Here is a 27,760-nt window from a genome sequence, read left to right as displayed (position 1 = left end):
GAGGGACTAGACCATCTAGGGCCAAAGTAGGCCAACATAAGTAACATTTTAATGAAATGAGAATGAGACTCTCTAGAGAATTTTGAGTAGAGGAGTGGCATGATCAATTTGACTTTTATTTAAAAGGATAATTTAGACCTGCTATGCTGAGAAACAAGGCAGAAAGAAGGAAACAGGTAGCAGGTTATTGCAATAATGCAGTTGAGAGGCCATGGTTAATTTAGACAAGGGATAGTAATAGGGATATTGAATATATTGTTAATGTATTTTTAAGATAAAACCAACAAAATTTCCTGTATGATTTGATAGAGCATATGATAGAAAGAAAGAATTCAAGGATGCCTCAGAACTTTTTGACCTGGCAGCTGGAAAATTGGAGTTGCCACCAACTGAAATGGGGAAAACCATGGGCAGAGTAGGCTTGTTGCACAAGAGAGGCTGACACCGGGAATACAAAGTTGGACACTAAGTATGAAATAACTGTTTGATATATAAGTGAGGGTGTTAAATAGGCAGTTAAATACAAATGGGCCCAGAGTTCATGAGAGAGAGCTGAGCTGGAGATACAGGTTTGAGAATTATCAGCATATACATGATACTGAAAGCTCTAAAAGTTGATGAGATCGTTTAGAGAATGAGTGAAGATAAAAAACAAACAAACAAAGATAACAAAGAACTGACTAATTGGAGAACTACAACATTAAGGGATTGATAAGAAGAAAAAGAATTTGCAAAGAAGAATGAGGATAGGTTATTGAGGTAGGAGGAAGACCAGGAGAGTGTGGGATCCTGGAAATGTTTTAAGGATGAGGCAGTGATCAAACGTGTCAAATCTAATAGGTCAATTAATGTGAAAACTGGAAATTGACCATTGGATTTAGCAACAAAGCATAAATAAATATCTTTAAACAACAAAATATATATAATATAATATAATATAATATAATATAATATAATTAATATAATCATATACTTTATAACTGAGCATTTTTCTAAAAAATATCATTTAATTCACAAACTTGATATGAAGTATTATTGAACTTTTATGGGTAAGTATACTGACTTGTAGGAAGCTTGTGAACTGGTAAATTTTATAGCTAAGAGAGAACCCACATGCTCTGATAGCAAAAGTGCATGTGTTTTGGTGAAATCCCACTTTGAGACAGAAATATGACTACCTTGATCTTAAAAACAGATTTCAAATTTCATTAGAATTTTATTTGACATGCTTATTTTGCCTCAAAAATAGTTATATTTACCAGTGTCATTTACAGACCAGTAGCATTTTCTCCTATTACCTCCTATACACATGGGCTATAAACAAACACATATGCTCGTGACTAATGTGCTACAAATATACTGTGATGAAACCCAAAGAATGGGTAATACAATGGAAAAGAAAAGAATGTGAGAATTCCTCCTTAGGTTTATAATTATTTGCATTTAGACAATTGGGCTGCAGGCCATTTTTTTTTTTGTTTACAGAGTCTATTAAGAGACTGGAAAACTATGAGTCTGAGGGCCAAATTCAGCCTGCTACCCAATTTTTAAATTAAAGTTTTACTGGAGGAGCACCTGGGTGGCTCAGTCGTTTGAGCCTTCGACTTCAGCTCAGGTCAGGATCTTGTGGTTCGTGAGTTCGGGCCCCACATCTGTGCTGACAGCTCAGAGCCTGGAGCCTGCCTCAGATTCTGTGTCTTCCTCTCTCTCTCTGCCCCTCCCCTGCTCACACTCTGTCAATCTCTCTCTCAAAAAATAAATAAACATTAAAAAAAATGTTTTTTAAGTTTTATTGGAAACACACAAAGCCATGGTTATTCATTTACAGTCTCTGGCTACTTTTGTGCTACAGACAAGTTGAGTAGTTGCAGTACAAACAATGAGGCTCACAAATTCACATTTATTATCTGACCTTTTACAGACAAAGTCTGCCAACTGCTGACATAATCTAAAGAGAAATACAAGAGTATCTTATGGTCTTGGACTTCCTTCTGTGTTCAATAATTTACTAATAATGGCTCACTTCTATGTATTTCTTTAAATACATGGTAATTTTTTAAATAATTCTGCATTTATTTTTTCATAGAATTCTCAGACTGATGGAATAGTGTAAGTAGGGTTTATTTTCATGAGCAAAACTGCAAAAGAGATAAGAGCAGAGGAAAACTCAAATGTCTATTTATCTTCCAATAATCAATTTGAATATCAGGTACTGTAAGAAGAGTTTCCCAATTCCCCTAGAAAAAGGTGGTTATTTACTCTTTGAGCCTCAGCTATAGCTTGAAGAAATATTTTCCATGCACCTGTGACACTTTACTGCTGTCTTTGTTACCTTGTTTTTCTCACCTAGTAACCTGTAAGCTTCTTGAGTCTAGGGACTTATTAATTCAGTATCTATTGAGTGCCAATACGTGCCATGAATGTGCTAAATCTATAAATGCAATGATCAATAAGACACATCTCTGCCTTCAAAATATATCTAGTCTAATAAAGGGGATAATAAAGTAAAAAACAAAATTATCACCACGTGCATTAAGATGTGCTCTCACAAAAGGAAGCAGCATCCAACCACGTTTAGGGTAGTCAGGAAAGGCATCTTAGAATTGACTTCTGATTTCATCCATGAAGGAAAATTATGGGTAACCAAAATAAGAGAATAGCGTCATTCCAGGTTAAATGACAGCCGAGTGTTAAAGCATTTCTGTGATTGGAGAGTTTCACACATAAGGAGAAGTTGGCAGAGAGCACTGAAAGACTAAGCTGGAAAGGTGAAATGGGACTAAATGATGAAGAGTCTTATAAGACGTGTTGAGAAGGTTGGATTTTGGTCTTAAAACACATGGGGTCCACTGAAGGAGTATAGAAGGCACAATGATGTGATTAGATTTATACTTTAGAAAAGTAATTGTGACAATGGTGAGGGGTGGATTACAAAAAGACAGATCAAACGGTAACCATGTGAGAAGTGGTAAGGAGCTCAATTAAAGGTTTGAGTAGTAGTAAGGTTTGAATAGAACAAAGTGGACAATTTAAAGTAGACGGGGGAGGGGCGCCTGGGTGGCGCAGTCGGTTAAGCGTCCGACTTCAGCCAGGTCACGATCTCGCGGTCCGTGGGTTCGAGCCCCGCGTCGGGCTCTGGGCTGATGGCTCAGAGCCTGGAGCCTGTTTCGGATTCTGTGTCTCCCTCTCTCTCTGCCCCTCCCCCGTTCATGCTCTGTCTCTCTCTGTCCCAAAAATAAATAAATGTTGAAAAAAAAATTTAAAAAAAAAAAATAAATTCCTCAGGATCCACATAAGAGTGAAACCATATAGTATCTGTCTTTCTCTGTATGGCTTATTTCACTTAGCATTACACTCTCCAGTTCCATCCACGTTGCTACAAAAGGCCATATTTCATTTTTTCTCATTGCCACGTAGTATTCCATTGTGTATATATACCACAATTTCTTTATCCATTCATCAGTTGATGGACATTTAGGCTCTTTCCATCATTTGGCTATTGTTGAGAGTGCTGCTATGAACATTGGGGTACAAGTGCTCCTATGCATCAGTACTCCTGTATCCCTTGGATAAATTCCTAGCAGTGCTATTGCTGGGTCATAGGGTAGGTCTATTTTTAATTTTCTGAGGAACCTCCACACTGCTTTCCAGAGCGGCTGCACCAATTTGCATTCCCACCAACAGTGCAAGAGGGTTCCCGTTTCTCCACATCCTCTCCAGCATCTATAGTCTCCTGATTTGTTCATTTTGGCCACTCTGACTGGCGTGAGGTGATACCTGAGTGTGGTTTTGATTTGTATTTCCCTGATAAGGAGCGACGCTGAACATCTTTTCATGTGCCTGTTGGCCATCTGGATGTCTTCTTTAGAGAAGTGTCTATTCATGTTTTCTGCCCATTTCTTCACTGGGTTATTTGTTTTTCGGGTGTGGAGTTTGGTGAGCTCTTTATAGATTTTAGATACTAGCCCTTTGTCCGATATGTCATTTGCAAATATCTTTTCCCATTCCGTTGGTTGCCTTTTAGGAACCCATGGGGGAGGGGAAGGAAAAAAAAAAAAAAAAAAGCTTAGAGTGGGAGAGAGCCAAAGCATAAGAGACTGTTAAAAACTGAGAACAAACTGAGGGTTGATGGGGGGTGGGAGGGAGGGGAGGGTGGGTGATGGGTATTGAGGAGGGCACCTTTTGGGATGAGCACTGGGTGTTGTATGGAAACCAATTTGTCAATAAATTTCATATTAAAAAAAAATAAAATAAAATAAAAAAAAAATAAAGTAGACGGGGGAACTGGAAATAATAGGACTTAGTGACTAAGACGCACTTATTGGAAATGAAAAAGGAATCAGAGCTGACCCTTAGGTTTCCAACTTGGACAACTAAGTAGATGGAAGTTTCATTTGCCACAAAAAGGCATATGCTGAGTTTTTAGATATTTATAGGAAATTCAAATGGAAATGTCCAGCTGGATACACCAGTCGGGAACACAGAAGACTTATCTGTTTGGGCACAAACACCTTAGTGTCATCAGCATTAATTCAACAAATATGTATTGAATGCCTACTATGTGCCAAACATGATTTTAGTCACATAGAGTTAGAAATTGAATCTGTAAGATTCAATAATCAGGGGTACAAAACAAGAAGACTGGAGACAAACCTTATAGAGTACCAACATTTAAAAAAAGGTAGAGGAAAAGTAATTTTGAAAGTAGGCCAAGAAGAAAAATTCAGACAGGCAGAGATAGACCCAGGAAGGGAAAAAAATGGTTTGTCAGGTTGTAAACACTAGTAAAATAATAAATTGAAAGAATATTTATACTGAATGTAAGGACTGAGAGAGTTAAGAGGTTAGAAGTTTGGGAAGAGAGGGTAGACAATTGGGATATAGGAGCTCAGAGAGTGTAGCTTACATGTGGATTCCCTTCCTCCCTCTCTCACTCATCCAATATTATTTACTGAGTTCCTACTCTGTACCAGAATTGTACTAGGTGCCAAATATGCAATGACTAGCAACACAGATTCCCGGTCCTCTTAGAATGTATAGTGTAATACAGAAGACATGTAACAAGCAGGCAAACAAACTACATAATGTGATGTGCTATAAAGGAAATAAACAGGGCTCCACAATACAGAAAAATAGTAAAATCTGTTTAGAAAAGCTGGATATTTGAGAATTGAAGAGGTGTGAAGAGGGAAAAACATGTCAGACATTTATTCTTGCCTTCCCTGTTCATATAACAGTTTTGGTGCATAGTAAACTCTTGTCCAATGTTAGAGTAATTAATAAATGAAATAATAAGGAAATTGATATAATTATTTTCTATTATGCAATTACTACAAAACGCAAAGAGGTACATATAAACTTCGAAAACATAATAAACTAACTTTTCACAAAACATAAAGAAGAGATCCACTTGTCCACTTTTAATTCCAAGGCTAATTTTTATTTTGTTTTGAAACCAAGCCAGACTTGGTGGGTTATACTAAAAGTGCAGGTACAACTCAAAATATCAAAATAAGGGCGCCTGTGTGGCTCAGTCCGTTGAGTGTCCAACTTCAGCTCAGTCATGATCTCCTGGTTCGTGGGTTCGAGCCCCACATCGGGCTCTGTGCTGACAGCTCACAGCTTTGGATTCTGTGTCTCCCTCTCTCTCTCTGCCCCTCCCCCACTAATGTTCTGTCTCTCTCTCTCTCTCTCTCTCTCTCTCTCTCTGTCTCCCTCTCTCTCTGTGTCAAGAATAAATAAACATTAAAAAAATTTTAATAGCAAAATCATCATGAAGACTGATTTTTCTGTTCCTTTGTGGTTTCATATTAGAATAGTTATTTTCCAACTCTTCCATTCCTTCTAACAGATATTTTTAAGGGATATTTCTTCTTTCTTTTTAAATGTTTATTTATTTATTTTGAGAGAGAGTGTGCAAGTGGAAGAGGGGCAGAGAGAGGGAGAGAGAGAAATCCCAAGCAAGCTCCACGCTGTCTGCGCAGAGCCTGCTGTGGGGATTGCTCTCACGTATGGTGAGATCATGACCTGAACTGAAATCAAGAGTCAGACACTTAACTGACTGAGCCACTCAGGTGCCTTAGGGATATTTCCTCTTATAAGCGTCTCTTTTCTGCACAGCCTTGTGATTCAGTTTAACCAAGCAGGTCCTAAAGTCAGGTCGGTTGAATATCAGTCTCATGAGGTACAGCACCTAAGAATTTAAAAGTAAGTTTTCTGTGGTTAGATAAGTTGAGAAATATGTTGTATATGGAACTCTGGGAGTGGCAACATATATTAAAGGTATACTTAATATAAATATATAATATAATGTTTATATTATATATAAAATTTAATGTTTAAATATTATAAGTATAGTATTTAAAGGTTTTGAGGAGATCTACGGGAAAGAAAATGGTAGTATTTCAAAACTCTCTGGCTTCTAAACTTATTTGACCACAACATCTTTGTGTTGTTGCTGCTGTTTGAGAAAAAGATTATGTACCTAACATACCTCAGAGCATTCTTTGGTAAATAGGTGGACCCAAAGTGTCTGTACACTCTACTAATCTCTCAATGGTGTTAGCTAAAAATGGTTTAAAATGTTGGCTCCTATTGAAGAGTATTTATTTTCTAGCAAATGATTTTGAAGGTAAAACCATTCAAAGTATTAAGAAGTGACACTGAAGTTATGGCATAATGGATAGTATCGACGACACTGGCAAGTTGGAGACTTAACTTGGACTTTCCCAAATCACAGTCATTGTCATTCTACCATAGCAGCATAACTCAATTAACCCCAGCTGAGAGGAGGAAAAATTAAGACATTGAAGGCAGTTTCCTGATGTTACACAGTTATTTAAAAACCCAGTATGGAGCACCTGTGTGGCTCAGTCAGCTAAGCATCCAACTCTTGATATTGGTTCAGGTCATGATCTTGTGGTCGTGAGATAGAGCCATGCCTGGAGCTCCTCATCGGGCTCCACGTTAAGTGTGGAGCCTGATTGGGATTCTCTCCCTCCCCCTCTCTCTACCCTTCCCCTACTCGTTCTCCCTCCCCCCTCAAAATAAATAAATAAACATTAAAAATTAAAAAATAAAAGTAAATAAAAACCCGGTATCTTGGGTTCCCTTTCTTTCTTTCTTTCTTCTTCTTCTTTTTTTTTTTTTTTTTGTATATATTCTTCCTTAACACTACTATTTCTGGGTAAGAATATAGAACTTACTTCAAATTTGTATTCTGATGCATCTACATTTTTCTTAACCAAATAGAAAGATTAAGTAGTTTGAAGGTCACAGCTAAGAGCAGCAAAGTTAAGAGAAAGCAAAATTGCTTTCTCGGGCAATCTCATTTTCCCCCCACCAACATAAATAAATGATCATGGGCTTAACTATAATTTCAGGTGGCATCTGCTTATTTCAAAGATTTTCATCTACTGCTAATTGGAGTCATCTGCTTAGCAACATCAATAGAAAAATGGAATTTGCACAAAAGGATCGCTCTGAGAATGGTGATGACAGTGGGTGTGAACCCAGCATGGTAAGTACCGCATTTACTGTTCCAGGTTTACATTCCAAACAGATCATTTTTATGCAGAGCAAATAACTAAATAAGTAATATGCGTCCAGGCAGTCATTCATATCACAGTATAATTCATGCCTTTTTTTCTCCTCTGCAAATATGAAAGGGATGTAAAGTGTACTTGAGTTGGAGGAGGAAACAACAACTTTCCCTTCACAGCAGGTCTAATTACAGGGAGATTGGAGTAAGTGCACACAACTCTCTCACCTTTCATGCACATTAAGAGGCAAAGCTGAGAGGAGCCTTGAACCTCAACAGACAAGATTGATAGGCTTCAGAGTAGATTTCAGTCCTATCTCGTTTTTTGGCTAATTACCCATTCAAGACTTGTTCAAGAGCATCCTTGATCATCAGGGAAGATGTTAAGAACCAAAGACAAAGACATTACTGACAAAATACAAATGTGTGCAGAAAAATTCCAAGGTGAACATTTTTCTTTGTAAATGAACTGTTGCAAAGTGAAACAATCAATTAAGAAGTTTCATCTACAGAATGTGAAATCGCTCAGTTGACTGATTTTCCCCCACTGAATGCTTTCCCCCACTGAAATGAATGCTTTTTTCCATTAAATTAATTGGCTATTGTAGTTTTAATTCTAGCTCTTGTTAAGAACATAGATGTGAGCTAAAAAATACATTTTCAGTGTCATAATCACTTGCATATGAGAAATTATATGTTTCTCTCTAAAGGCAATACATATATACCAGTCCTTATAAAGTTTAGTGTGTAGTAAGCAGAAAGTTCCCAGTAAAATTACCATCAAAAAGTTCTAAATTAGAAATTATAATAATACTGATTTTAAAATACGCATTTAACATTTGCCTAAGCATTAAGCTTTAAAGCCTTAGGTGGTTCTTCCCTTCTCATTTTTCTTTGAAAATAAGAAAATTTTATTGAATTATGTTGCATAATTCATTCTAGAGTGTATCCATATCTGTGTTTACCATTTATGAGTAAAATAGTGTTGTTGAATACAGAAAATAACTCAGATGAGTCAAATTTTTTAAATGTTTATTACTTAAAATTTTTATAACATGTATGTATTAAGGTAATTTCACTCTTAAAATGAAATGGTGTTCCGCAGCTCTTGGGATGCTACAGATACTGTCTCTTTTCCTTGATCACCTTCTCACTGACCACAGGGAATAGGGGAGTGAACCGCACAGTGAAGCAAGAGTCCTGTCCATTATATCATTAAGTGGCTTTGCAATTTAAGGCATTTTCACCACACTAAAGATTTATCTGATCACCATATTCTTTTATAGGAATATTTCATGTCTTGTCAGAGCCTTAAGTTAAAGGTATTTCTAGTTTGCTTTTATTAAGAATCATGTCTTATTTAAACATATCTAAAGAGTTCTATTTTGTTTTACATGTAAAAATTGTTCACCTGATCTGAAGTGGAAACTTACAGTGTGGAATTTTTCTTGTGGATCTACTTTTTTTTTTAATCTTTATTTTTGAGAGAGAGACAGCATGTGAGCAGGGAAGGAGCAGAGACAGAGAGAAAGAGACACAGAATGCAAAGCAGGCTACAGGCTCCAAGCTGTCAGCACAGAGCCTGACGTGGGGCTCAAACTCATGAACTATGAGATCATGACCTGAGCTGAAGTGGGATGCTCAACCCACTGGGCCACCCAGGCGCCCCACTTGTGGATCTACTTTTAAGGGGAGTCACAGAATTTTTATAAATGGCTTTATATGGAAAGATGTGCTTCTGAATGATTTTCTGGGATCTCCTACTCAAAGGAGATCATATTTTTTCCCCCAGGTGTGACTTTGAAAGCTTATAGATACAGTTTCAAATCCTAGAAGTCTTAGGTGTGTTATTTTTAAGGGAGAAGAACTGCTCTAAATATAAGAGAAGACAAAATAATATATCCAGTTCTTGACCACAGGTAGGAATGTTAAATTCAAGAAAGCGTAAATAATAGAATCTATAGAAAATTCTGAAACCTCATTTTAGCTAGTAATTTTAACCATTTCCTTTATCTACCATATACTGAACCAAGTAGTCAATAACAAAAAGCAGATTTAAAAATATTAATTTTTCTCCTTGCCCTTGTGCTTCCCTGGCACACAGACTAATAAACAGAGATGAGATCAAAAGATAAGAGAAAGAATAAGGGACCCTAAACTCAAAAATTGATTACATTTCCTCTTGCTAGTATTTGAAGGTAAGCGTCATCTGCAAAGGGCATTCAAATATTGGTATAATATTATAAGCTGTTATACCATCTACTGACTTGCAGTTCGGTTATACATTTAATCATTTTTTTCTGTTTCAAGAGAAGATTCTTATGGTTTCCAGGGAGACAAATCTCATAAAAACTCCACTCTTCTATGTGCCACTTTGGTTCCTGTCTGGCTATGGCCATCCTCAGGGGTCGTCATCCGAGGGGAACCTTAACTTAAGTGTGTTTTGAAAAAAATTCCCAAGTCAAAAACATCAACCTTGACAGTTAAATAATACAGAGCTAGTTAAGCTGAAGAGCACAGTTCATACTAAAAGCCCTCTCATTTCAGGCTGACATTGGGGTTCATGAGCAGTACCGCCTTTTTATCTATGTGGCTTAGCAACACCTCAACTGCTGCCATGGTGATGCCCATCGTGGAGGCTGTGGCACAGCAAATCATCAGTGCTGAAGCAGAGGTCGAGGCCACTCAGATGACTTATTTCAGTGGATCAACCAACCATGGACTGGAAATTGATGGTATCACATGTTGTTACAGCTGCAGTGGGGTCTAATCATTTGGGCAATAGGCATAAACTCAAGAATTCTGGCTTATATTTTATTGACTGTCCATACATGCATGATGTGAATTTAGCCTTCCCCTTTCTGTATTTATACAAAGGAATGACATTACCCGAATATTTTACCTTCAGTTAATGGTCAAATCTACATTCTCTGGAAAAAAAGAGGAAGAATGCCCTTTCTATCCTCCAGCCAGTCTGATGGAAATCTTTCTCTGTCTCTCTCTCTCAGGAGACCCCAGGACTACTTTCATACTGAATTGACATTCCTGCATAATATTGGGAATCTTTCATTCCTACATTCTATTTGGAAAGAGCATTGCATTTGGCTGTGGTTATTTCTGGCTCTGATAAATTTCCCTGATAGAGTGAAAACTGTTGGGGCAATATTTGTATTTATAAAATACTTTATTAAGATGAATGTTATGTCAGTAGATGAATTTATTTCCAGTTTCTAGTAATGCTTCCATCTTTACACACACACACACACACACACACACACACACACACACACCTGCACACACAGAAAACCCTTTAAAGTATTTTTCTTGTATTTAATGTTTTGCAGAAAGTGTTAATGAACACGAAACAAACGAGAGGAAAGAGAAAACAATACCGGTTCCAGGGTAAAGAATATTGACATTTTGATTAGGATTTTCTAAATTACATTTTAATAAAATTATAAACGGGGTCGATTTATTTTGCAGATACAGTAATGATGCAGGGAAAAATTCAAGCAATATGGAGCTGGAAAAGGTACATTAAATGTGATTCTTTCTAAATAATTATATGTGAAATTATATTCGATGTGCAGTTAGAGACGTATGCATTTTAAAATCTGCTACTTGCTTCCTTGTTTATAAATTACTTTGCTTGCCTAAGTCAAAATGGTTTGATAAGCCCTCATGGAGAGACTAAAATCAATATTCTGATAGAAAGTATTTTAGGCTTTGAAAATTAGCATCATTATTTTCTCCTTTTACTAAGTTTGTGGTGATAGGAGGTAGCATGTGTAGTTCAAAGAAATATAATTCCAGTCTCAGAATATTGTTTCATTTTCTTATTAAAATCTTACTGGCTTGGTAGCCTGATTTTCATTAGGACTCTCCCCATTTCTTTCAGGTTATAAACTTAGAGCAACTATTTGTGTAATTGCAATCCAGTTATCTTTAGTATTCCCACTAAAAAATTCAATGCAGAATTTATGAATTGCTACTGTCAAACACAGATGGAGGAGTCGGAGTCATTCTAGCTATTCAAGGAAGGAAGGAGACTTTTGTAAATTATCCCACAGAATTCATTTCCCAGAATAAATCAATATAAAAATTCTATACCGAGTCGTATTGGGAGCAATAGATCTTGAGTCTACTGAAAAGTAATCCTGCATAGCAATAGTTTTATAGTAACCATGGTATTAGGAATAGGAGAGTGGGGCATATGTTCCTTCCCCAGGCTGTAATGCATTCACATGCAGCTCAGTAGGAAAAAGAAAACTCTCTTGTTATTTACAAAAATCTTTAAGGAAAGAGTGATTTCTGTGTAAAGCGGAGACAAATAACAAAGCTAAGTTTTAAGCCTTTAGCTACAGGGTTTTAAAGATGAGAACTGAATATACATTTATGAAAACATTATCATTTTTAGTGATAGAGTAATTCTTGTAAAACATAGAAAATCAATAGCAGGCAAAGTATGTCACAGAAGAATACATTAAAAATGAGCTTTAAAAATTATGAAAACTGGCAATCCTAAACAGAAAAATATGCTCGCACTCAGTAACTTTCTCGTGGTCATCTTTAGAAACCCAGTTTTCTGGCATGATGCTGAAATTTAGTGTCAAGCCCCTTCGAATCGATTTGACATGCAACACAGTCCTAGGCATTATAGAAAGGTCCAACGATGAAAAGACCTGCTCCCCACTGTGTGCAGCTCAGAGTCTAGTGGGGAAGGTGGACGTAAAAAAGACATGTGACATAACTCCTACAACAGAAGCATGCACAGAGGGGCTAAGTGTTCAGAAGTGGAGAGCAACCAGCTCAGTCAGGGCATGTTGCAGGAGTGGAGTGCAAGGGAACGAGATTTCGAGTCAGGAAGGAGACAGCATGTTCAATCAGCAGAATGCAGACTCCATGCATGCAGGGACTATGTCTCATTTGTTCACCATTTAATTCCATGACACGCTTCATTGCCTCATTTTCAGTAGATATTTATCTTCATCAATTAATGAATGAGTGAAAAGAGAAGAGGTATTCTAATTAGAGAATGCAGTGAATTCAAAGACCCAAATATGTGGAGAACCGGGCTTTTTTCAGGAAACCTCTCCACTGCAGGTTCCAGGGATGAGTTGTGGTAAGTGAAATGTGAAGATAGATCAAGCCATGTTCAGAATAGCTGTCTGTGGGACGCCTGGGTGACTAGTCTGGTTAAGCATCCGACTCTTGATTCCTGCTCAGGTCATGATCTCACAGTTTCGTGAGTTTGAGCCACACGTCAGGCTCTGCGCTGAACCTGCGGAGCCTGCTTGGGATTGTCTCTCTCTCTCTCTGTCTCTGCCCCTCCCTGCCCATGCTCTCTCTGCCTCTCTCAAAATAAATAAATAAACTTTTAAAAAAATATTTTAAAAAATAGCTGTTCTTGGGGCGTGTGGGTGGTCCCTTAAGCGTCAGACTTCGGCTCAGGTCATGATCTCATTGTTTGTGAGTTGGAGCTTCCGTGTTGGGATCTGTGCTGACAGCTCAGAGCCCAGATCTTGCTTCAGATTCTGTGTCTCCCTCTCTTTCTGAGCCTCCGCTGCTCATGCTCTGTCTCTGTCTCTCTCTCTCTCAAAAGTAAATAAACATTAAAAAAATAATATTTAAAAAATTTTTTAAATGCAGAAGAGTTTAGAGTTTATCTTAGGGGAAATGGGAATCTTTCAAACTGGAGAGCAGCATGGTAAATTCTGCCCATTGAGAAACTTACTATGGCAACAATTTGAAGAGTGGAGAGTGCAAACCTAACTGGACTTTTGATTAATCAGACTTTGAGGACAAGAGAGAGAAAAGCATAGAAGATGTCTCTGCTAGAGTAAACTAGGTAAATGTAGGCCTTGATGTCACCAATTGAGATGCAGACACAGGAGGAACAAGTGTTCAATGGAGAAAAGTAAAGATAATGTGGGTACATTTAGGGCAATAAAGACTGAGTTCTGAGTTTGGGAGAAGAGAGCAAGCAAGGCCTTTGAACAATGCTTCTGTGGTCTTTGTAGAACTCAACGTATAAAATTCAACTTTTTGCAAAAGAAAAATTAAAGGATAACTTTTTACTTTACAAAAGTATTCTTTGTTAGAGATAACACGAAAGGTGTTATTTTATATACACACTTAAGATATGTTTTGATTTTTAACAATTACAGATAGATATATTGTATATTTTGTGTTCAATTTGTACTAAATTGCACCTGTTCTTTGCCAGGTTTAAACTAGCTACTTTAACATTAATTGATTATGTGGAAGAATCTGTATCTACTTCATCTAGTTATGAAAAGGAAAGAATATTTATATTTATAATGTTTTTTTCTTCTATTTTCTTCTTGAAGCAGGTAGGGCATTCTATTGAATTAAAATAGCTGTATGGTTTGGCTTTGAATTTGAACTATAAGTCATCAAAGATCCAAATATTACTCCTTTAAAGAAGGAATGGTTTAAAATAAATTTCAGAGATGAGGGAAAAATGAAGGGCTTAGGTTTTTTTAAATTTGCACTATTTTGCCATGTTCGTATTTTAATTTTTTTTTTCAATGTTTATTTATTTTTGGGACAGAGAGAGACAGAGCATGAACGGGGGAGGGGCAGAGAGAGAGGGAGACACAGAATCGGAAACAGGCTCCAGGCTCTGACCCATCAGCCCAGAGCCCGACGCGGGGCTCGAACTCACAGACTGAGAGATCGTGACCTGGCTGAAGTCGGACGCTTAACCGACTGCGCCACCCAGGCGCCCCTTCGTATTTTAAAAAAATATTTAATTTCTACTGAAAATTACTACAATTTTGTACATTTGAATCATTTGTTCAGTAAAAAATTAAGTATTTTTCTTAAATTTAATTAAAATCTGTTTACTGGTATAATTAAATCAATCCAAGATGATCAATAACCTTACTTTATTTTAGAATTATATATTTACTTCATTTTTTAGAATTATGTTTCTCTTTAAAGGCAATAACACACACCAATCCATATAAAGTTTAGTGTGTAGTAAGCAGAAAGTTCCCAGTAAGTAGAAGAAAATTAAGAATTACCACAAAATAAGTTCTACATTAGTAATTATAATAATATTGATTAAAAATATACGTTTAACATTTGCCCTAGTATTATCTTCTTAATGAGGCCTACCCTGATCACCCATTTTCATTATGGCCAATACATCCCTCCTAATACCCTTGAACCTGCCCTACTTTTCCCAAAGCATGCAGTACCTTCATACCAATGAAATTATTTATTTAATTATTTTCCATATGCTTATTTGTATTTCAAATATCTAGAACAGGTGACTGCCATAGAGTAAGCATGTAGTAAATATTTGCTGAGTGAAGGAATAAATTCAGTAATATTTTTCTCAATAATACTTAGATTAAAAGAACTCATTCTGTATAGAAACTATAACAAGAAAAAAGCAAACTGATAAAGGTTGAAAGATAAAACCGTGAGTCAGATTAATTTCATTTTTTCCAGCGTAATTGAGATATAATTGACACATAAGTATACTTCACTCAGCCAACACATTGGGTAAATTTAAGGCGCACCTGTTGATTTGATATATTTATATATTGCAGAATGATTATCACCATTGCAATAGTTAATACCTCCATCACATTACATAATTACCATTTCTTTTTTGTGGTAAGAACATTTAAGATCTACTCTCTTAGCAACTTCCAATATATAGCAAGTATTATTAATTTGAACCATCATGCTGGACATTAGGTCCTGAGAAATTATTCATCTTATAACTGTAAGTTTGTACCCTTTGACCAAAATCTCATTTCCCCAACCCCAGCCCCCAGGACCACACTCTACATTCTGTTTCTATGAATTAGACTTTTTTCAATTCCACATGTAAATGATAACATGCAATAATTGTCTTTGTCTGACTTATTTCACTTAGCATAATGTTATTATAATAACAGCCATTCTGCTGGGTATGAGGTCATAACTCACTGTGATTTTGATTTGTATTTCCCTGATGGTAGTGATATTGAGTATCTTCTCATCCACCTGTTGGACCACTTGTATGTCTTCTTTGAAAAAATGTCCATTCAGTTCCTCTCATTTTTAAATTAGATTATCTGGGATTTGTTGCTGTTGAGTTAATTTTTATGAGTAGTACAAGAAAGGGGTCCAATTTTATATGCCTGTGGTAATCCAGTTTTCCCAACACCATTTATTGAAGAGGCTGTCCTTTCCTCACTAAGTATCTTGGCTCCTTGTCAAATGCTGGCTCCTTGTATATATTAAGGTTTATTTCTGGGCTTTCAATTCTGTCCTGTTGGTGTGTGTGTCTCTTTTTATACCAATTCCAGACTGTTTTGATTACTATAGCTTAGTAATATAGTTTGAAACCAGCAAGTGTGATACCTTCAGTTTTGTTCTTTCTCAGGAAAGAGAAAATTGCTTTGGCTCTTCATGGGGATTAATTTCATTTTTTGGTGGAAAGAATATAAGGGTTTGGAACTAAAACTTATCAACCCTAAAATTCTTGTTGATAGAACTGCAAACTTCTGACATAGATGATAATAATGATAATTTTGCCATTGCTGCTGCTACTGCTAGTAATGATTACATGTTAGTTTTGAAGGTGATAGATATTCAGTAGTCCCTCTGATTCCAGGAACTGATTAAAGAATAGACATATACCAATGCTGCATACCTAAAAGGGAGATGTTTTCCATGACTTGCCAAGTTCTCTTCTTATTATAGACCATGACCCAGACATTAGCAGAGCTCCCTACTTGTGCCCAAATAAAAGTGGTGGGTAAGTGATTAGCCTATAAATCCTGCATGACTCTAAAAGTAGTTACAATATTTTTTTTGAGGCAAAAAGGAACAAAAAACAATGGAATATCCTAAAGGGACACTGACAGTACGTGGTCAAATTTATTTGTCAGGTTCCAGGGGAGCAACTGAGAAACCAATCATCATCACTCATATTATTTCTATCAGAAATGAGTTCTAGGTATCCGAAAACCAATTTTTACATACCAAAAGAAGAATCAAGTTGCTAGATTTTTCCCTTCTTCACAAGCACTAGTATTATTCAAAGAGATACCCACATTTTTATACTAGCTCAATTTCTAAACGTCCAGCCATCTTTGAATGAAAGGAATTGGAAAATCGGTTTGCTTTTAATGAAAGGTCTAAGATAATTGTTTTCCTTTCATTTTATATAATTCGTCATCCTCTACAGGGAAGAGTTCAAAGGGAAAATTTCCTTGAACAAATTAAATCTTGTTTTTTAATTAGGTGTTTAGTTTGGGGGTGAAAATCCTTATTATTGAAAACCAAATTCTAAAAGAAAACACTGTTTAATGTTCTCCAAGAATTCAAAGAACCATATTAACTGTAATAAGCATGGTTCGTAATATCATGGTCTAGGGGCATTAGTTCTGCCACGTTGGTAGATAACAATTCTAGAATATCTGGTGTCTACATAAAATAGAAACAAAACTGTGTTCTCCTTGATTACTCTTCCATGCAAGCCTAGGTGTAACTGAGTGGCAAAGCCACTCATGAGAGCTCTTCAGTCCTCACCTGACACCTGACAATGTAGGTGTCTTCTTTCACTCATCCAGACAAATCCTGTAGTTTACAGAGAGATGATGATAGAGAAGGAGAGAAACCGCCACATACCCTTTAGGAATAACAGCCCCATCAAAATGACAGGAGACAGCAAGTGTCTGCAAGGATGTGGAGAAAAGGGAACCCTTGTGCACTATTGGTGGGAATGTAAATTGGTTCGGTCACTGTAGAAAACAGTATATACAGGTTCATCAAAAAATTAAAAAGGGAGTTACCATATGATCTAGAAATCCCAATTCTGGATATATATCCAAAGGAAATGAAAACAAGATCTCAGAGAGATATCTGCACTCCTATGTTCATTGTAGCATTATTCACAATAGCCACAATATGGAAACAACCTAAGTGTCCACCAATGGATGAATGGATAAAGAAGTGGTATGTATATACAATGGAATATTATTCAGCCACGAGAGAGAAGGAAATCCTGCCATTTGCAACAATATGGATGAAATTTGAGGACATTATGCTAAGTGAAATAAGGCAGACAGAAAAATACAAATACTGCATGGTATCATTTATATGTGGAATCTAAAAAACAAAGTAAAATTCATACAAACAGAGTAGAAAAGTGGTTGTCAAGGGCTGAGTGGTGGGGTGCAAACTTTTGGCTATAAGATGAGTTAGGTCCAAGGATGTAATGTAAAAACATGGTGACTATGGTTAACACTATTGTATGATTGAGATTGGTTAGGGTAGTAGTGTTTGAATGTCTCAAAAAACAACAACAACAACAACAACAACAACAGAAAAATAGATGTGTGAGGTGGTGGAAATATTGATTGGCTGGGTTGGGGTTACTTTTCATAATGTATGTATGTGTCAGATTACCACAACTATACACTTTAACTATTTTATAATTTTGTCAATTATATCTCAATAAAGTTGAAAAAAATTGTGGGATTTTTTAAAGTTTATTTATTATGTGAGAGAGAGAGTATGAGCTGGTGGGGGTGGGGGTTGGGGCAGAGAGAGGAGAGAGAATCCCAAGAAGGCTGGGTACTGTCAGCACAAAGCCCAGCGTGGGCTTGGTCCCACGAAGAGACAGTCAACCAACTGAGCCACCCAGGTGCCCCAGTTGTGGGATAATATATGTGTACATCAAGTGACCTTGATGTACACACTAACAGTGAAAGGATTCCTCCCATCCAGTTGATTGGCATCTAGATATTTATCAAGTTTAGGCACTTCACATGTTTTTTTAAAAAATTTTTTAAAGGTTCATTTATTTATTTTTGAGGTGGGGGCAGCGGCATAGAGAGAGGGAGACAGAGAAACCCAAGCAGGCTGTGCACTGTCAGCACAAAGCCCAACGTGAGGCTCAAGCTCATGAACTGTGAGATCATGACCTGAGCCAAAGTTGGACAGATAACTAACTGAACCACCCAGGCGCCCCTACTTTGTCTTTTTTTTTTTCTTAAACATTTATTCATTTTTTTAGACAGAGAGAGATGGAGTGTGAGCGGGAGAGGGGCAGAGGGAGAGGGAGACACAGAATCTGAAGCAGGCTCCAGGCTCTGAGCTGTCAGCACGCAGCCCAATATGAGGCTCAAACTAACGAACTGTGAGATCATGACCTGAGCCAAGTCTAACGCCCAACCGACTGAGCCACCCAGGCACCCCTAGTTAGTCTTTTTTAATGTGGCAGTTCCTACGCCTCTGGGAATACAAATTGAGCTTTTAAAAGAAATCATAACTATTCTATTTACTAATCCATTTTATGACAACACATTTCATTCAAGAATTCGGATGCCTCACTGTCAGTGTTCTTATATCAGAACAAAAGATTAAATTTCTGGTATGTAATAGAGATCCAATATCCTCCACAAACAGTCTAGACTAGAGTGAAGGTAAATGCCTGCGTACGGACAAGCAGGTAAAACCTAATTCATCTGAAATTATACCAGGTGTATTTTTTTTAAGTTTATTTATGTATTTTGAGAGACAGAGACAGCACAAGTGGGGGGAGGGGCAGAGAGAGGGAGAGAGAGAGAATCCCAAGCAGTCTCAACACTGCCAGCGCAGAGCCTAATGCGGGGCTCAAACCCACAAAGCCCTGAGATCATGACTGAGCCAAAACCAAGAGGGATGTTTAACTGACTGAGCCACCCAGGTGCTACCAGGTGTATTTTCTGATAAAAGAAGGTAGTAGGTGGCAACAGTTAGTGAGGTAAATTCACTTATCTTAAAAAAAAAAAAAGATAAAGGAATCACAGAAGCAATCTGTGAACATGACCTCACTCCATATTTCAATTTTTATTGCCGCCAAAGTCCTAGCTCCACTGATATCTAGACTTAGCTGTGTTTCCATAAAACACTTTGTTGTTAAAGGAATGATTGTTGATAATATCTTTTCTCCCATATGTCTTTCATTTTTGAATCACCAAAATGCAGTTCTTCACATTTGAAGTTATTGAAATATCATCTGGCAAATAACATAAGTTCAGCCATGTTGGAAGCATCTGTACTTTCCTCTAACTGTACAGTAAGCCTCCCACACTATATAATTTATTCTAATACTGTAGTTTGTTTTTTAAAATCCTCAGAAATGTTTTTCTATGCATCTTCCCATAGTATTTCCTAACAAAAGAGTGCATTTATTTTATTTTGTCCTCAAATCGTTTTTATGTATTTGATCACGAAATACTTTACACACACATGTATTTATAAAATGTAACAGAAAAAATTTAAAGAAAATGCATAAAATGGTATCTTTCACACCTCAGCTTAATTAATTTTGAGAAATCTCTGTGAGCCCTTCTCTGATTCCATCTCCTTTCCTCACACAATCACATCCTTCCCCTTATTGAGACAGCCACAGTCAAGAATGTTGTGTTAATCATTCTCTTGTTTTCTTTTCAGTATTTCTACTTCTTACTTCTTCATCACGACAAAGACCCAAAATAGCAATAGTTTTAACAAGATAGGAATAAGCTGAAATGGTGGCTCCACAATCATGATGGCCCTGATTCTTTCTGTCCCAGTTGTGCCATCCTCTCAGCACTTGACTGCTACTCATGGTGTAAGATTAGCTGCCTCATCTCCCTCTATGCAATCTCTACTCTAGCTAGCAGCAAAAAAAGAAAACAGAAGGTGTATGTACTTAGAAATTGCTCTATTACTTTCCTGGCTTTAGGATTGTTTATATTTTCTATTTCTACCTGAGTTAGTTGCATTTTTCTAGGAATTTATGCATTCCATCTCAAATATACTGGCATATAGTTGTTTACAACATCCACTAAGACCTATTTAATTTCTTTTTTTTTAATTTCTTTTTAATGTTTGTTGTTTTTGAGAGAGAGAGAGAGAGACAGAGAGACAGAGAGCAAGCAGGGGAGGGGCAGAGAGAGAGGGAGACACAGAATCAGAAGCAGGCTCTAGGCTCTGAGCTGTCAGCACAGAGCCCAATGCGGGGCTCGAACTCACAGACAGCGAGATCATGACCTGAGCTGTAGTCGGCCGCCCAACCGACTGAGCCACCCAGGCGCCCCAGACCTATTTAATTTCTAAAGTACTTTTAGTTACAGCTTTTGTCATTCCTAATATTTTTACTTATGCTTTTAAACTTGCTAAAATAATCTTTTAAAAGCCTGTGTCTATTTTATTTGTCTTACAAGTCTTGTCAAAGCACTGACCTTTGGCTCTTTAATCGTATTTATGTGTGTTCTAATTTATTTATTAGTTTCCTCTATTATTTTGTTCTGTCTGCTTAATTTTTGCATTCATTCTGTTCTTTTACTTTTTAAAGTAGATATTTACATTATGAAATTCGAGCTATTATTTTCTTTCAAAGTAACAATTTAAGGAGATGAATTTTCTTCTATTAATTTACCTATACCACATATTTTTCAGTTCTTTGAGTTTTCTGATTTCCATTATGCTAGATTCTTTCATTCATGAGTTGCTTAGAAGTGTATTTTAAAATTTGAAATAAATGAGGCTTTTGTAACTACTTTTTAAAAATTTCTAACTTAATTTTACTGTAGTCTGACATCAGTTCTTCTAAACTTGTTGAGGCAGATTTGTGAACTAGCACATGGTCAATTGTGATAAATATTTCATTGCACTTAAAAGAATTGTATATTCTCAACTTACTGCGTGCAATATTTTCCAAAAGTCTGTTAGATCAAGTTTGCTAGTTGTTTTTCAAATTTTCTGTGACCTAACCAATTTTTTGTCTATTTAACCCAGCAATTAATGGAACAATTGTATTAAAATCCCCCTCTAGGATATGGATATGTCTATTTCTTCTGATAGTGTTGTCAATTTTAGTTTATATATATTTTTAGATTATTTGGATGATGTTATTGTGTCCCTACCAGTTTAGAATGTTTGTATATTCCTCGTTAATTAATGCTTTTACCACTTTGCAGTGCCCCTCTCAGTGTATAGTAATGTTTTGGGGTCTTAGAGTTTATTTGTATGCTAATGTAGCAATGCCAGCTTTCTTTCTTTTTTAACCTTCATGTTTATTTTTCGTATTTATTTTAATTCCAGTATAATTAACATACAGTGTTATATTAGTGTCAAGTGTACATATAGTGATTCAACAACTCTATATATTACTCGGTGCTCATCATGAGAAGTGTACTCTTAATCCCCTTCCCCTATTCTACCCAACCCCCACCCACCTACCCTATGATGACTGTTAATTTGTTCTCTATAGTCAAGACTCTGATTTTTGGTTTGTCTCTTTTTTCTTTGCTTGTTTTGTTCAAGTTCCACATATTAGTGAAATTGTATATTTGTCTTCCTCTGACTGACTTATTTCACTTAGCATTATACCCTTTAGATCCATCCACGTTGTTGCAAATGGCAAGATTTCATTCTTTTTTATGGCTGAGTAATATTCTATTTATACTGAATATTTTATTTATCCATTCATCTATTGATGGACACTCTGATTGCTTCCATAATTTGGCTATTATAAATAATGCTGCAATAAACATAGGTGTTCATATCTTTTTTTCAAATTACTGCTTTTGTATTTTGAGGGTAAATACCCACTAGTGGAATTATTGGATCATTTCGTAATTCTATTTTTTATTTTTTATTTTTTAAATTAAAAAATTTAACGTTCCTTTTTAAGAGACAGAAAGAGGCAGAACATGAGCAGGGGAGGGGCAGAGATAGAGGGAGACACAGATTCCAAAGCAGGCTCCAGGCTCTAAGCTGTCAGCACAGAGCCTGATGCGGGGCTTGAACCCATGAACTGTGAGATCATGACCTGAACTGAAGTTGTACGCTTAACTGACTGAGCCACCCAGGAACCCTTGGTAAATCTATTTTTAACTTTTTGAGGAACCTGTATATTAAGGACATTTTAACAGTGTTTGTTCTATCCATGAGCGGAGAATATCTTTCTATTTGTTTCTGTTGTCTTTAATTCTTTCATCAATGTTTTATAGTTTCAGAGCACAGGTCTTTCACCTCTTTGGCTAAGTTTATTCCTAAGTATTTTATTATTTTTGGTGCAGTTGTAAATGGAACTGCCTTCTTAATTTCTCCTTCTACTGTTTTATTATTAGTGTACAGAAATACAATGGATTTCTGTATATTGATTTTGTATCCTGAAACCTGACTTAATTCAGTTACCGATTCTACTTACCAAAGATTTTTGGTCAAGTCTTTGGGGTCTTCTATATATAATATCATGTCATTTGCAAACAGTGAAAGCTTTACTTTTGTCTTACCTTTTGGATGCCTTTTATTTCTTTTTGTTGTCAGATTGCTGCAGCTAGGACTTCCAGTACTATGTTGAATAAAAGTGGTAAGAGTGGACATCCTGGCATTGTTCCTGACCTTAAGGAAAAGTTCTCAGTTTTTCACCATTGAGTATGATGTTAGCTGTGGGTTTTTCATATGTGGCCTTTATTATGTTGAGGTATGTTCCCTCTAAACCTACTTTGTTGAGAGTTTTTGTCATGAATGTCCTACTTTGTTAAATGCTTTTTTTTTTTTGCATCTATTGAAATGATCATGTGGTTCTTACTCTTTCTCTTATTGATGTGATGTATCACATTGATTTATTTGCAAATGTTGAACCACACTTGCATCTCAGGATGAATCCCACATGATCATGGTGAATGATTTTTTTAATGCATTGTTGAATTCAGTTTGCTAGTGTTTCATTGAGGATTTTTGCATCTATGTTCATTGGACATATTGGCCTGTAATTCTCTTTTTTTGCAGTGTCTTAATCTGGTTTCGATTTCAGGGTAATGGTGGCCTCATAAAATGAATTTGGAAGCTTTTCTTCCTTTTCTATTTTTTTTGGATTAGTTTATGAAGGATGAGTATTAACTCTAATTTAGATGTTTGGTAGAATTCACCTGTGAAGCCATCGGGTCCTAAACTTTGTTGGGAGTTTTTTTGATAACTACTTCAATTTCATCAGTGATAATTGATCTGTTCAAATTTTCTATTTCCTTCTGATTCAATTTTGGGAGGTTACATGTTTCTAGGAATTTATTCATTTCTTCTAGGTTGTCCAATTTGTTGGCATATAATTTTTCATAATATTCTCTTATAATTGTATTTCTGTGATGTCAGTTATTTCTCCTGTTTCACTTCTGAATTTGTTTGTGTCCTCTCCTTTGTTGTTTGTTGTTGATGAAGATGATGATGATGAGTTTGACTAAAGCTATATGAATTTTGTTAATCTTTCCAAAGAAACAGCTCCTGGTTTCATTTATCTGTTCTATTGGTTTTTTAGTTTCTATTTTATTTCTGCTCTAATCTGAGTTATTTCCTTCCTTTCACTGGTTTTGGGTTTTATTTGTTGTTCTATTTCTAGCTCTTTTAGGTATAAGATTAGGTTGTTTATTTGAGAATTTTCTTGCTTCTTTTTTTTTTTTTTTCAACGTTTATTTATTTTTGGGACAGAGAGAGACAGAGCATGAACGGGGGAGGGCAGAGAGAGAGGGAGACACAGAATCGGAAACAGGCTCCAGGCTCCGAGCCATCAGCCCAGAGCCTGACGCGGGGCTCGAACTCACGGACCGCGAGATCGTGACCTGGCTGAAGTCGGACGCTTAACCGACTGCGCCACCCAGGCGCCCCGAGAATTTTCTTGCTTCTTGAGGTAGACCTGTATTGCTATAAACTTTATTGTTAGTACACCTTTTGCTACATCCCAAAGGTTTTGGACTATTGTTTTCATTTTAATTTGTCTCTGTGTATTTTTTATCTTTGATTTGATTTCTTGGTTGGCCCATTCATTATTTCGTAGCATGTTATTTAACCTCCATATATTTGTGCTTTTTCCAGATTTGTGTATATGTAGTTGATTTCCAGTTTCATAGTAAGTGTTATGGTCAAAATAGTGTTATGGTCAAAAAAGATGCATGTTATGACTTTAATCTTTTTGAATTTGTTGATACTTGTTTTGTGGTCTAATATATGATCTATTCTGGAGAATGTTCTCATGTGCACTTGAAAAGAATATGTATTTGCTGTTTTAGGATGGAATGTTCTGAATATATCTGTTAGATCCATCTGGTCCAATATATCATTCAAAGCCACTGTTTCATTGTTGGTTTTCTGCATGAAAGATCTATCCATTGATGTAAGTGGGGTGTTAAAGACCCATACTATTATTGTATTACCATCAGTTACTTTATACTTGTTATTAGCTGCTTTATGTATTTGAATGCATATTTATAATTGTTATACTTTCTTGTTTGATTGTTCTCTTTATGATTATATAGTGTCCTTCTTTGACTCTTGTTACAGTCTTTGTTTTAAAGTCCATTTTTCCTAATATAAATATTGCTACTGTGGCTTTCTTTTCACTTCCATTTGCAAGATAAATGCTTTTTTATCCCTTCACCTTCAATCTGCATGTTGCTTTAGGTCTGAAGTAAGTATCTTGCAGGCAGGATATAGATGGACTTGCTTTTTTATCGCTTCCGTCATGCTTTTTTTTGATTTGGGCATTAGTCCGTTTACATTTGAAGTAGGTATGGACTTATTAATTACTATTAATCAATAATTATTAATTATGTACTTATGTAATTATTAATAGGTATGTACTTATTTCATTTTGTTGTTTGTTTTATGATTGTTTTTGTAGTTCTTTGTTTCTTTTTTCTCTTGCTCTTTTCTCGCATAGTTTGCTGGCTTTCTTTAGTGGTGTACTTGGATTGGGTTCTCTTTATTTTTTGCATATTCATTAACAGTTTTTTATTTGTGGTTCCCATTAGTCTTATATACAAAATTGTATGCATATAGCAATCTATATTAAGTTGATAGTCTCTTACATTTGAGCTCATTCTTTATTCCTTTGCCCCCCTCACCATGTTTTAGGTATATAGTGTCATACTTTACATCCTTTTATTTTGTGATTTCCTTGACTTATTTTTATTTTTTTTATTTATTTTTTTTTAATTTTTTTTTCAATGTTTATTTATTTTTGGGACAGAGAGAGACAGAGCATGAACGGGGGAGGGGCAGAGAGAGAGGGAGACACAGAATCGGAAACAGGCTCCAGGCTCTGAGCCATCAGCCCAGAGCCCGACGCGGGGCTCGAACTCACGGACCGTGAGATCGTGACCTGGCTGAAGTCGGACGCTTAACCGACTGCGCCACCCAGGCGCCCACCTTGACTTATTTTTATAGGTATACATTATTTTACTGCTTTTGTGCTTTCTACTTTTCTTGCTTCTGTTTATGGTCTCTCCTTTCCATTCAAAGGGCCCTTTAACATTTCTCACACGGCTGGTTTAGTGGTGATGAATTCCTTTAACTTGTTTGTCTGGGAAACTCCTTTATCTCTCTATTCTGAATGACAGCCTTGTTTGATGAGTATTCTTGGTTGCAGGGTTTTTTCCTTTCAGCTCTTTGAATATATCATGCCACTCCCTTCTGGCCTGCAAAGTTTGTGCTAAAAAATCAGCTGATAGCCTTATGGGGATTCCCTTGTAGGTTACAGTTTTCTTTTCTCTTGCTTCTTTTAAGATACTTTTTAAAAATTTTTTTAATGTTTATTTTTATTTCTTTTTGAGAGAGAGACAGAGTGCAGAGAGAGAGGGAGACACAGAATCTGAAGCAGGCTCCAGGCTCTGAGCTGTCAGAACAGAGCCTGGGGGCTCAAACTCACAAATCATGAGATCATGACCTGAGCTGAAGTCAGATGCTTAACGGTCTGAGCCACCCAGGTGCCCCTTACTGTGTGTCTTGTGGACCACCTTGGGTTGATTTTGTTGGGGACTCACGTGCTTCTGGATCTGGATTTCTGTTTCTTTCCCCAGATTTGGGAAGTTTTCAGCTATTATTTCTTCAAAGAATTTTTTTTGCCACTTCTTCTCTTCTCTTTCTGGGATCCCTATAATGCAAATGTTATTACACTTGATGGTGTCACTGAGTTCCCCTTACATAATTTCACTTATTATTCTTTTTCTTTCTCTCCTGTTCAGCTTGATGGTTTTCCATTAATCTGTGCTCCATATCACTGACCCATTCTTCTGCTTTCTCTAGTCTATTATTTATCCCATCAAGTGTATTTGTAATTTCAGTTATTGAGTTATTCATGTCTGATTGGTTCTTTTTTGTGTGGTCTATCTCTTTGTTGAGGGTCTCCCTGAGGTTCTCCACTCTTTTCTCAAGTCCAGTGAGTATCTTTATGATCCTTACTTTAAATTCTCTATTAGACATATTGCTTGTCTCCATTTCATTTAGTTCTGTTGCTGTGATTTTCTCCTCTTCTTTCATTTGGCACATTTCCATCCTTCTCATCATTTTGTCTAATTCTCTGTGTTTGTTTTTATGTGCTAAGAAATTCATCCCTGTTTTCTGCTCTTGAAAGTAGTGGCCTTATGAAGAAGAGGTCCTCTAGTGCCCTGTAGTGCAATGTTCCTGGTCCACCAGAACCTGGCATTTCAGGAGTGTCTCCAGTGTGTGTTGTGTGCACCCTACTGTTGTGGCTAAAGCATGTTTGTCTTCAGTCCAGTCATCTGCAATGGCTTCTTTGTTGTGAGCAGGTTTTAGTCTTTGCGTTGCTACCGGGCCAGTCCAGGGCATTTGCCAGAGATGCAATACCACTGAACTGCAGGGTACTTTCTCTGTGTTGTCCCCTCAAAGACTTTTGTTGATGGGCAGGGCCTGTATCAGACCCTGATGTCTGCTGTAGCCCACTGCTGGGGCCACAGTTGGACTGGTGTATGTAGTTATCTTCTCCCTTCCCTTGGGTAGGAGTCATTTTGGAGTGGTGCTGGCCCCTATTAGTACTGCTTCTACACTGCCAGGTTTGTGGCACCATTTTGGAAAGGCTGTAGTCAAGGGCATATTGGAGGCATAAGGTCCATAGGAGAAGGTGGGGGTGGGGTGCATGGTGCCAGCAAAGTCCAGCTGGTCAGATGTGGGAGAGGACCTGCAACCTCCTAGGAAAACTCCTGCCCAGGCCAACCAGGTTGGAGGGGACGGATCCACAGAAGCACAAGGGCTGGAGAGAGGGAGCTAGGTAGAAAGTGTTGGTGCTGTGCTGGTTCCTACAGGTATCCATGGGTATCTAGGCTGGAGGGTGAGGGAAGGAAATGGCACCTGCCAGCTCTTTTGTTCTTAAAGTCTCCCAAAGATCCCTGCACCTCAAGCATTTGGTCTGAGATTAGTAAATAA

The 27,760-nt window shown here is 36.8% G+C and overlaps 1 protein-coding gene across 1 annotated transcript in view; it reads left to right on the top strand.

Moving 5' to 3' along the window:
• SLC13A1 (solute carrier family 13 member 1) overlaps positions 1 to 27,760 on the top strand; it is a 140,609-nt gene that overhangs the window by 24,717 nt on the left and 88,132 nt on the right. The window contains exons 3-6 of the mRNA XM_030308338.1: positions 7,383 to 7,519; positions 10,088 to 10,275; positions 10,885 to 10,942; positions 11,024 to 11,072. Of these exons, the coding sequence (XP_030164198.1) occupies positions 7,383 to 7,519; positions 10,088 to 10,275; positions 10,885 to 10,942; positions 11,024 to 11,072 (432 nt within the window). The remainder of the gene's footprint in view (positions 1 to 7,382; positions 7,520 to 10,087; positions 10,276 to 10,884; positions 10,943 to 11,023; positions 11,073 to 27,760) is intronic.

The sequence above is a fragment of the Lynx canadensis genome, chromosome A2, assembly GCF_007474595.2.
Source record: "Lynx canadensis isolate LIC74 chromosome A2, mLynCan4.pri.v2, whole genome shotgun sequence".
NCBI classification, from domain to species: domain Eukaryota; kingdom Metazoa; phylum Chordata; class Mammalia; order Carnivora; family Felidae; genus Lynx; species Lynx canadensis.
Note: the sequence above shows the minus strand (reverse complement) of the source record. Positions and strands in the feature narration are given on the sequence as shown.